We start from the raw sequence: 12,639 nt of genomic DNA on the forward strand, positions 1-12,639 counted from the left end.
GAGACAGATTGAAGGCAGGAGGAGAAGGGGACAAGAGAGGATGAGAAGGCTGGATGGCATCACTGACTTATGTACATGAGTTTGAGCAAGCTCCAGGAGTTTTGATGGACAGGGAAGCCTGGCGTGCTCTAGTCCTTCGGGTCACAGAGAGTCGGACACAACTGAGCAACTGAACTGAACTGAACTGAAGATCACTCCACAGAGGTACTAAATCAGACCCTGCATTTTAACCAGATTTTCTGTGATTCCTGGGCAAAACAAAATGTTAGAGAAGCACTTTTTTAGTGTCTCTAGTTGTCTGCTAGCACTTGGAAAGAAATAGGCAGACTGAGAGCGCCATTCAGTGTCCCCAACTATGTGCCTAGTAAATATACATGATGAAGATTTAAATAACTAGCAAGCTTTTATTTACTTAGAATAGCAAAAAATCTCGAAACTAAAAGTGCAAATTTTATTTTTTTAAAAGAACAAGTCTTTTATATAACTCCAAAATATTTTATTTAGGTAAGCCATCTCTTTGTTAGGATGTCTGGCTTTAGGGATGATGATGAAGACTCAGACATTCATGCTTCATGTGTATGAATCTGTATTCAATTTCAGGCATCAAGACCAACTTCTTAGTGCTATTAAGTCTTCTACAGACTCCTTTGTCTCTTTGATGTTAAAAGACAGTAAGCATCCCTTTGGGCTTCCCATTTGGCACTAGTAGTAAAGAACCCACTTTCTAATGCCTGGGAAGTAAGAGATAGTGGTTCGATCCCTGGGTGGGGGAAGAGGCCCTGGATGAGGGCATGACAACCGACGCCAGTATTCTTACCTGGAGAATCCCATGGACAGAGGAACCTGGCAGGATACAATCCATAGGGTCATAAAGACTCGGACATGACTGAAGCAAATTAGCATGCACACAGGCAAGCATCCCTTTCCTTCTGCAAACTGCCATTTCATTGACAGTAGGGCCATGATGAAAGAAGACAGAGTTTGATGAGAGAATTATTTTTTAAATTAATTAATTAATTTTAATTGAAGAACTATTACTTTACAATATTGTGATGGTTTCTGCCATACATTAACATGAATCACACGTATACCGGTAGCTGATTCATGTTGATGACAGAATTCTAATTCTAATAAAGGTTTTTTTCATATATGGAACTGATTACCCACCTTGAACTAATTTCTATTTTCTTTCTTTCTAGATTTGCAAATAAAGAAACCCCTTATCTCATGTCAGATTTGTATAAGTGAACTAAACTAAGTACAGAATTTTATATCATAAACCTTTGATCAAAGGCGGAAGCAATATGTAGCTTTCAGGACTGAAGTTTAATTTTATGAATTAACTAATTTTATTAAATAGCTTTTATAGCTAAAATTCATATATATTTAGGTTTGAATTTAATAAAAGTGATTTGAAATGGATTTTGTCATTTTCTAAATTATTAATTTTTAAAATTAAAATATGGTTGATTTGCAATATTGTGTTAAATTCAGGTGTAAATCATGGTGAATCAGATATATATATTTTCATATTCATTTCCCTTATAGGTTATTACAAAATATTGATTAGGACTCCTATAATTTTTAATGTAATTTCCTTCTTTCCTTTTTGGTGTTGTAGAAGAAAAATCTGAAGAAAAAATTTTAAATATCCCAGAATTTCCAAGGCATTTGTCAATTCTTTACTATTTCATGATTAATTTATCCTCTCATAAATTTGCTACATTTCCTAAAGTTATTATATTTTGATATCTGATAGTACAAAGGAATTGATTAATCTACTTTGGGGCTCAAATAAACAAGGAGGCTGCTTTTCGTTATGCAAATGTATATTTCTGACCTTAAAAAATAATAATTTGCTTACTAGTTGTAAATTCATTCACAATGGTTTATAGAGCTTTCCTTTATTAAGTAGCCTAAACTTCTGAGTATAAAAGGGTATTTCTGGGATTAGGGTAAAGTTTTTGAAGCTCCTGAAAATACAAACAAATGTCTTATTTGTTATTAATGATGAAAGGCCAGCACCTAGCCATTGCCTAATAAATGTTGAGTTAATCCATATATTTTATAGATACTTAAGCAATACCATCTTCAGAGAAGGTACTTTACCACTTTATCAAAATGTATTGAATGAGTTGCTATTTAGCAGTATGTTCTTTGTGCTGTGAAAGTGCTGCACTCAATATGCCAGCAAATTTGGAAAACTCAGCAGTGGCCACAGGACTGGAAAAGGTCAGTTTTCATTCCAATCCCAAAGAAAGGCAATGCCAAAGAATGCTCAAACTACTGCACAATTGCACTTTTCTCACATGCTAGTAAAGTAATGCTCAAAATTCTCCAAGCCAGGCTTCAGCAATATGTGAATCGTGAACTTCCTGATGTTCAAGCTGGGTTTAGAAAAGGCAGAGGAACCAGAGATCAAATTGCCAACATCCGCTGGATCATCGAAAAAGCAAGAGAGTTCCAGAAAAACATCTATTTCTGCTTTATTGACTAGGCCAAAGCCTTTGACTGTGTGGATCACAATAAACTGTGGAAAATTCTGAAGGAGATGGGAATACCAGACCACCTGATCTGCCTCTTGAGAAACCTGTATGCAGGTCAGGAAGCAACAGTTAGAACTGGACATGGAACAACAGACTGGTTCCAAATAGGAAAAGGAGTACGTCAAAGCTGTATATTGTCACCCTGTTTATTTAACTTATATGTAGAGTACATCATGAGAAATGCTGGACTGGAAGAAGCACAAGCTGGAATCAAGATTGCCGGGAGAAATCTCAATAACCTCAGATATGCAGATGACACCACCCTTATGGCAGAAAGTGAAGAGGAACTCAAAAGCCTCTTGATGAAAGTGAAAGAGGAGAGGGAAAAAGTTGGCTTAAAGCTCAACATTCAGAAAACAAAGATCATGGCATCCGGTCCCATCACTTCATGGGAAATAAATGGGGAAACAGTGGAAACAGTGTCAGACTTTATTTTTCTGGGCTCCAAAATCACTGCAGATGGTGACTGCAGCCATGAAATTAAAAGACGCTTACTCCTTGGAAGGAAAGTTATGACCAACCTAGACAGCATATTCAAAAGCAGAGGCATTACTTTGCCAACAAAGGTTCGTCTAGTTAAGGCTATGGTTTTTCCTGTGATCATGTATGGATGTGAGAGTTGGACTGTGAAGAAAGCTGAGCGTCGAAGAATTGATGCTTTTGAACTGTGGTGTTGCAGAAGACTCTTGAGAGTCCCTTGGACTGCAAGGAGATCCAACCAGTCCATCCTAAAGGAGATCAGCCCTGGGATTTCTTTGGAAGGAATGATGCAAAAGCTGAAACTCCAGTACTTTGGCCACCTCATGTGAAGAGTTGACTCATTGGAAAAGACTCTGATGCTGGGAGGGATTGGGGGCAGGAGGAGAAGGGGATGACAGGATGAGATGGCTGCATGGCATCATTGACTTGATGGACGTGAATCTCAGTAAACTCTGGGAGTTGGTGATGGACAGGGAGGCTTGGCGTGCTGCAATTCATGGGGTCGCAAAGAGTCGGACACGACTGAGCGACTGATCTGATCTGATCTGATTCTTTGACTCAATTGCACCTCACTTTATAAAATTATAAAGTAGCACATGGTTTAATTGCTACTACGTCTTCTTCCACCTGTCGGTGAGGAATTGCTTATCTCAGGCATCTGCTGTAAATGCCAGCATTCTTTTTCACTTGTTTGCAAATTAGCCATGGTCGCTGAATTCTCTTCCCTTAAGGTCAATTCAGTTCATTCACTTAGTTATGTCTGACTCTTTGTGACCCTATGAACTACAGCACTCCATGCTTCCCTGTCCATCACCAACACCCTTAAGAACCAGCTCCCCCCCAGCCCCAATAAACCTTAGATCATTTCACTCGAAAAATGACTTTCTCCCTTTCGTCTAAAACATCAAAGTGAGAAAAGCGGATCCATCCTTTCACATGTGGCTCACACTACACCCAAACAGGCCCAGTACGTTCAGGTACATTTATTTTCTGAAATATCTCTATAGTTATAAGGACCAAATTTCCATATTTTTAGCAGTATTTTTTTCTTATTAGCTTTGTTCGCATTGCTTTTTGCTCTTAAATAATTTGTATTTTAATTGAAATTTTCTTTTTTAGCTGTGTTTTGGGGTGACATTGCCTTAGATGATGAAGATTTAAATATCTTTCAAATTGATAGGACAATTGACCTTACACAGAACCCCTTTGGAAAATTTGGACACATCACAGGTACGTTTGATTATTTGATTTGGTTTGCATTTATTTAGAAGAAAATATACTCTTGAAATGCTAAAATACAATTTGGATCATTTTTAATGTTCTGGTGATCAAATTTGATTTCCTTGATACAGATTAGTCTATTTATAAATTTAAGTTTTATTCATAAATTCATAATTTTAACTTTATTATGTAATGTATTTAAGAAAGATGTTGTAGTGTTCACCATCTACAAGGCCTGGCTTAAGCACTTTGCAGGTGTTAACTCTTTGAATACTCATAATGACCACATAATGAGTAGCTGCTGATGTTATTGTGATTTACGAGGAGGAGATTTATAAGGTTATGTACTTTTCTTGGGGCTTCCCCTGTGGTTCAGTGGTAAAGACCCTGCCTGCAGTGCAGGAGATGGAGGTTCAATCCCTGGGTCAAGAAGATCCCCTGGAGGAAGGCATAGCAACCCATTCCAGTATTCTTGACTGGAGAATCCCAAGGACAGAGGAGCCTGGTGGCCTACAGCCCATAGGGTCGCAAAGAGTCAGACGTGATGGAAGTGACTGAGCATGCATACACAGTTTCTTATTGTCACACAGCAGGAAATGACTGAGTCAGGACCAAAATTCACTTCTGAGAAAGGTTAAATTTCATACTCTCAAACATTATACTCAATTGCCTCCCATTTGAATACTGAGATGCAGAAGGTAAAGTATTCTTGACTGATTATACACAAATATATTTAGAAAAAATTGCATATCTATTTTTATAACTTTTATGAAAACCTGGAAGACAGTTTCAATTTTAGCTGTTTGCACATGTTTGAATTATGCCTATATGTGACTTGTAATATTTCAAAGATATCTGGGTTTTCATATTAAAATACTTTAATTAAAATTTGAAAATTATTTTATATTATCTTGATACAATTTTTATTCTATATTTTACTTTGGAGAAAAATTGAAAGGTTAAAAATGTAAAATTTCTTTTTGTAGTTATAGCTAAAGCATTTATTCAGTCATGCTTTTTGATTTCATTGATCTCTCCTCCTGCTAATGCTATTTTTATTTCCTTCTTGTATTCCATGGAAAATATATAGTCCCTTTGTGGTATCTAGAAGACAAATATATTTTAGTCTTAAGACTCTTTACTGTGAATTAACAAATCTTTTTTCCCAATTTTCTTTCCCACAACTTTTTATTATGACAGTTCAGTTCAGTTCATTTGTTCAGTCATGTCCGACTCTTTGTGACCCCATGAATTGCATCACGCCAGGCCTCCCTGTCCATCACCAACTCCCGGAGATTATTTTGACAAGCTTCAAAAATATAGTAAAGTTGATGGGATGATGCAGGCAACACCCATCACCTCAAAGATTCAACAGTTGTCCAGTTTACCATATTCTGTGTATGTGTGTGTGTGTGTATGCATGCATAAGTATGTATAAAATATTTTGAAGTTAATTGCAGACAACATAGGTTTCTCAGGTAGCACCAGTGGTAAAGAATCCATTTGCCAATGCAGGAGCCCCAGGTGATGCAGGTTCGATCCCTGAATCAGGAATATCTCCTGGAGTAGGAAATGGCAAGTATTCTTCCTGGAAAATTCCATAGACTGAGGAACCTGGCAGAGTACAGTCCATAGGACTGCAAAGAGTAGGACACGACTGAGTAACTGACCACATATGCACACATGAACACAAAATAGCTTTTCAATGTTAAGTAGGTTAGTATGCCCTTTTAAGAATAAAGACATTATTGTACATAATCAAAATGCAAATATTACATATGAGAAATTTATGTAAGGTAATAAAACTTAAGGAATTTATTTAAATGAATATGGTACTAAAAAATAATAACCTTTAGTCTTTGTTATATATAGTGAGTTTTTTCTGAAACATACACCAAATATATGAGGAAACTGCTTTGCAGTGTAGTCACAGATAGTACATTCCTATAGGATATGTTTATTGACACACTGCAGACACCTCACACTTAACACTGTTGCTGTCCCCTGCAACAGTGGATTTCAAAAAAGACAGCAATGAGACAACTCAGCAGAACCTTAAATTTATTACATTACATTCTCAGGTTTGATTAAACATTTTGTTAGATTTATGCTTTATTAAAGAGATTTCTTTAGCCCATTGTCCTCTCTTTGCACTAGAGGTGTTAATTTTCTGTGATTTAGAAAATTAATATTATTGGGTTGGCCAGAAAATTTGTTCATGTTTTGCAGGGGTTCAGGTTTTTCAATTTTATATATTGGTCAACCCAGCATATAATTTTGTCATTTAATTTATAGTTAAGCTCTGAAATGCTAATATTTGAAAGTAAATTATTATTTAGAGAAAAGCATAAAACAGAATCATACTGTCATAAAGACATATTCTAAATATATATGTGAAAAGTACATGCTTCAAAGTAATTTGCACTATTCAGCTGAATTTCTGACATCATAAAAGAATTCTATAGTTTTTTCTTACTGTCTTTTCCCTTTCTTGTTATTTTGTGCTGCATTGACTATATTTCTTATTTGCTTATTTGAAAATATATTGTCTTTTTCATAAATATTTGTTTTATATAATTCCACTCTAGAATTTTTAAAATATGAGAAATAAATACATATTATGAATTTTCTTATTTCAATGAACTATCTATGCATAATTTTATTTATATTGCTATAAAAATTTTCAAACTTGCTAAAATATTAAAATATTATTGACTTTGATAGTCTTGAAATGTTTTTTCTAGTCTACAATATTCTTATGCTTATAATTCACCTTAATATTAACTAAGACATTTATTTTTTCCTCATAATTAGCCTCCTTCTATATCTATAGCTATGTGTTTCAGGCCTATCTAATATACCATATAATTGTTATGCAATGGTCATTTCAAATACATTTTTATCATCCTTTAAAAATATTTGCTATAACTGCTTAGGAATGAATACATTTAAGTATTACTTCATCTTTCTAAAATAGTCAATGAAAAATATTTCAAAAATTTTTCTCAAGGAGCATAGCAAGAATGTGACCATGTAATTCAAATAATTAAGCAGACTGTTACTCAATAAACAAGCATTTTAACTTATACGGACTTAATTGATATTTCCTAAAAGATGCTTATATGTTAACAATATTTATTACTTTTTATTAGCTTCAATCTAGGTAATTACATTTTAGAATTGATTTCAAAGGGAAAGGAGATACTGAAAGGAAATAGTTCAAAATGCAAGAATATATTGTTGTTTGCATGAATTTCTGGTACTCTTTCATTGGCTTTGTCCACAGGCTCATGAATCTCTTGTTCTGATATCTTTAGTGATCATATTAGTTGTTTGCTCAGTGATAACTCTTTGTATTTGTCTATCAGAATTCAAGGAGAAGGCAAACTAGGTGATAAAATTAAGAAAGCATTTTGTTAAAGACCTGGAATGAGGATCAGAAGACTTGGATTTTCATCAAATATTCTGCTTTATGATTATGACTTTGTTCTTAAAGCTGCAAGGAAATATATTTTTTTATCCCCAAACCCCTCCTCTACATTGTGAGCTATAAAATTCTTTATATCTTTTTTTATAAAGATTGTAAATTGCACCAACATAATAGAATGTATTTTGCAGCTGGGCATCCTTACAGATTCTCACCTTGTGACTTTTTTAAAAGCTATGTTATTGGTTTTTATAAATTATAGAAACTAATTTTCAAAATTTATTTGAATGCATTATATTCATTACATATGCTATTAGAAATGTCTCAAACTTGCTCCAAGCTTTGGAGCAAAATTTACACTGTATACTTGCTTTTTTCTTTTTCCAGTTTCATTGAGAAAAAATTGACATACCTCATGCTCTCTTAGTGTTTTTATTTCATTTGCTGATTTGCCATCTGAAAGTATTTAGTTTGCATTGGGAAAATAGCTGGAATGCAATCAACATGGCAGAACAATTTGGTTCTCTTCCTATATAATACTATGTGTTGTAAAGTTCACAGTGAAAAAAAATGTTTTAAATTGTCAATAGATGACTCAATTGCTACGATGTCCAAATAAAGTCATTTAGATTGCTCTCTGATTTTCTCCTACCTCTTTAGTTTTAGTTGCAAATTTTTTAATTGACGGATAATTGCTTTACAGTATTTCATTGGTTCCTACCGAACATATTGCAGAATTTTTACCCTCTTCCAAGATTAATGGATATTATTACTTTAATGCAATTACATAAGACCACATAAAAAGAGATGTCCAAGGAGAAATCAATGTAACATGTTACTATTGCTTATTTACAAGAACTTTAATTTACAGTGAATTTAACTTAACTATTTTCCTTTACTCTTTAAGGTGGATTTGGAGACCATGGTATGTCAAAGAAACGAGGGGCCCTCTACCAACTTATAGACAGAATAAGAAGAATTGGCTCTGGTATATCAATGTTTAAAGTTGCAGACTCTTGAGTTGCTGTACAGTGAATATTATACTCATAGCAGTTCAGTTAGCCATTAAGATTCGAAGTATGGAAAGATATATGCTAAGGGAGAGTCCTTTATTCATTTTTATTTAGTTGATATGTGATGGAAGATTTTGGAACTTAGTTGGGGACATTTATTTTAACTTATTTTCAGCTCCTCCTTAATAAAAAATGCATTAGGTGTTTATTTTACTGTTGATATTTATTTCCAAAAAATTGGTATCACAGTAAGGTGATTTTATCAAGCATGGAGCTACATCAGTTTTTGTCAAATGAAAAAATATGAATGCTTATTTTGAAACAAAATCCACTTAAAATAAATTGGCAAACTGATAAATTAGATTAAAAAACAATTAAAAATACTTTTAACTCTTCCAAAACTATGTATAGGAAAAGATTCAGGGAAACTGCTTTCTGGATTAATGATTAGTTAATATTTAAAATATTAAATATTTTAATATTGAATTTATTAATCACTATTTGTGGATTTTAGAGTTTCTTTTTAAAGTCTCCTGTTCAAAGTTCATATCCTAACTTTCCTTCAGTTGATTGATACTAATTAATTATGCCAAGAATTAATTTTTCCAAGTGAAGATGCTTTGCTCTAGGATATTAAAAAATTAGATATGTTAGGGACACAAATATCAGGGGCATACATTCAATGTTCATTGTGTTTGAAGTGTATGGAAGCTGTAAGCCATTTGTATCAACAATGATATATCAATAAGTAAATACGAAAGTGTAGGAAAAATAACACCATAACAAAAAATTGTGAAAGGTTACCGAGAAAAGTTCATGACTGCAGACCTGAAAGCTGCTCCACAGCAGACTGCGTTTTATGTGGGCCTGCTCACCTTGTGTGCTGGTCTCTAAATCATACTGTTGTCTGGATATGAATCCCTAGGAAATTGAAATAGATGTAGCCCATTGTCCCAGAATCTGAGACCATATCTGTATTATCCTTATTTCATTTACTATCTCTATTGTGTAATATTCAGTTTTTATCTGTACAATAGAATATCAATTCTGATTTAAAGGATTAGAGGTTTCGCAGGACTAATAAAGGTTTTGAACAAAGTAAGACTTTTTAAAAATGTCTTTTTAATTCTATTGGTGACTTTCTTAGTTTTCTAGTAAAGTAGAATACATAAAAGAATTTTTCTGCACCTTACAGAGTCTACTTGGCTTCTATCCACTGTAAGCTGTTGTATGGAAAGTCATCAAAATTTGCTTATAGAGAGAGCATTAGGAAATAGTATTTTTTAAACTAGTTAAATATTTTAACACTTTACTCAAGTATATAATATAAATGAAGTTTTTCTTTAATACATTTTGATTTCAGGCATATTTATATAAATATGTAAATAAGACATTTTAACTTGTCCTTTAAGAGGTAAATGATTCTCTGACCAAGGACTTCTGTTTCACAGAATGTTTTAAATGTCACTGCAGGCTTGGAGCAAAACAACACAGTTAAGGAAAAATTACCACTAAAATTCTCAGGGCAAAGTGAGAAAAATAGAGTTCCCAGGGCTGCTACATCAAGGACTGAAAGAGTGTGGCCTGGAGGTGTTATTCCTTACGTCATAGGAGGCAACTTCACTGGTAAGATATTCCCAGAGGGTCTATTTTGATAATGAAATAACGATCATTACATAGATTAAGTATATATTTTTATAGAATACTAATACATAAAATGTAGTATTAACTCAAATATGAGAAAGATTCCATTCACCTCAGTTGTCAGCATATCTTGAAATTTAAAAACATAGATATAGTCTTTAATTCTAAGAATCTAAAGAACTATTCTGGTTTTTAAAAGGAGTTTCAAATGCGCCCATTAAATCTAGAAGCTCTTTTCAGTTGACAAGAACAATACATATCTTTGTTCATGGAGCCTTGTATACACATGCTTGTCGAGACAGTAAGCTCATGCCTACTGATTCTGAAGACAGTGTCCACTCTCAACAATGGCTCACTGTGGCGCTTGGAGCTAGTATTCTTTGGTTTGATTATAGTGGTGGCATCTAATCTGTGCAGCCAGACTCGGGACAGAAGAGCCACATGCAGACTTCTCTTTGGAACAGGCACTGTTTTATTAATGTCATGCCATTTTTCCAGGCAGCCAGCGAGCCATGTTCAAGCAGGCCATGAGGCACTGGGAAAAACACACATGTGTGACTTTCATTGAAAGAGGGGATGAAGAGAGTTACATTGTATTCACGTATAGGCCTTGTGGGTAAGTAGAACCAGGGAATGAGTTAAGTAAACATAGGAGGGAAAAAAATCCATAGGTAAGATTCACTTTTTAAATATTTACTTAGTCTTTTGCGCATAAAAACGTATGAATAAATGAATACTGTGTTTTAAAGAAATGTATTCTTTGATCACAGACCTCTGTGCATCCTCCACCATGGCAGCTGCCCTTCCTTCTGTTCCAAATACATGATAGCATTGCCCACTAACCTGAGTTAGAAACCTCAGTTTTGTTTTCAGTGATTTTCAGTTTTCAGCACATTGTTTCTGTTGATATCCACTGTATCTTTTTGTTTCCACTTTTATTCCATGTCAGTCCTCTTGTCCATTCATGCCTTTGTCTTCTCACACCTGGTCTATTTCAACTGCTCTCCTGTCTTATCAATTCACTGCCATTAGAATTAACTTCAAAAAATACCAGTGAGAGCAAAATGCTCCACTTTTTGAGATTCCTCAGTGTTTTTAACAACCTACAGTGGTGTTTCATAGATTTGCTTCTTATAGGGTGATAACAATACTCTTCACAACTGTCCTGTAAGTTGTGAAAATGCTGTGTTAAATTTCAGTGAGTATTCCTACAAGTAGGGTGCTATACCTTGCTAATATTCAGCCAATTTAAAGGAATATAGAATACAGTGTCCCTTAAACTTATTTTAAAATGGGAACAGCCATCTCATCCTTCTAATAGTGAAGAATGTGATCAGTATCCCAGAACACATTTTGGGAAATGCCAGCCTGAGAATAAAATCTAGATTCTTGGAAATAACATTTACCACAAATTGCATTTACTGTTTCTTCTGCCACCACATCTCTTCACAAATCCCATAATCTAGCCAAGTTACAGTAATAGCAGTCCTCCAAGCAATTCTGTATAGTGTAAGAAAGACTTTTCATTGTGAAAAGTGAAAGTGATGTCACTCAGTCGAGTCCGACTCTCTGCGACCCCACGGACTATAGCCCACCAGGCTCCTCCATCCATGGGATTTCCCAGGCAAGAATACTGGAGTGAGTTGCCATTTCCTTCTTCAGGGGGTTTTCCTGACCCAGGGATTTAACCTGGGTTTCCTGCATTGCAGCCAGATGCTTTTACTGTCTGAGCCAACAGGGAAACCCTTTCCCCCTGTATTTCCAGTTAATTGGAACTTATATTTAAATATTTGAGTATTTAAATTGTTTCCATTTTTGTTTGTTTGCTGAAATTAGTTGATAGGGCACACTGTCTACTTTATACCACATCACATCAAGAGGCACATGTTCCTGCACCTACCACTTTAGTGATTCGAAGATTTATCAGTGGATTCAAGTGGTGACAGCCACATCCCTCAATTTTAAGTCCCCATCACTGGAAAATAAGTCATTTTCTCATGTTGTTGTTTTCTTTTATTCTTTCTACTTTTAGCTGAAATTCTTCTATAAAGAGGAATTATCTCTAATCAGCTATAGCTATTTGATACCTTCTATTATTGTTCATATGGGGAATTTAAATAAAATGCTTAAATCCTTTGGAGTAAATAATTCTTGCCCTAATGACATATATTCTTGAGTTGGGAAAAATATATATATTTCACTAGGTACTGGGGGCACTACATCATCTGGCTTTGTCCCATCATATTTTCTTAGAACACTTAAATTAACTTAAAAAGTAATGAGTTTTAATTTTGGTCCTATTAATTGA

The 12,639-nt window shown here is 34.4% G+C and overlaps 1 protein-coding gene across 1 annotated transcript in view; it reads left to right on the plus strand.

The window, feature by feature from the left end:
• Positions 1–12,639, plus strand: part of TLL1 (tolloid-like 1) — a 332,306-nt gene that overhangs the window by 166,363 nt on the left and 153,304 nt on the right. Inside the window, exons 2-5 of the mRNA XM_010840705.1 lie at positions 4,146–4,256; positions 8,582–8,662; positions 10,161–10,313; positions 10,830–10,947. Coding sequence (XP_010839007.1) covers positions 4,146–4,256; positions 8,582–8,662; positions 10,161–10,313; positions 10,830–10,947 — 463 coding nt within the window. The remainder of the gene's footprint in view (positions 1–4,145; positions 4,257–8,581; positions 8,663–10,160; positions 10,314–10,829; positions 10,948–12,639) is intronic.

The sequence above is a fragment of the Bison bison genome, unplaced genomic scaffold (assembly GCF_000754665.1).
Source record: "Bison bison bison isolate TAMUID 2011002044 unplaced genomic scaffold, Bison_UMD1.0 scf7180017864146, whole genome shotgun sequence".
Lineage (NCBI taxonomy): Eukaryota > Metazoa > Chordata > Mammalia > Artiodactyla > Bovidae > Bison > Bison bison.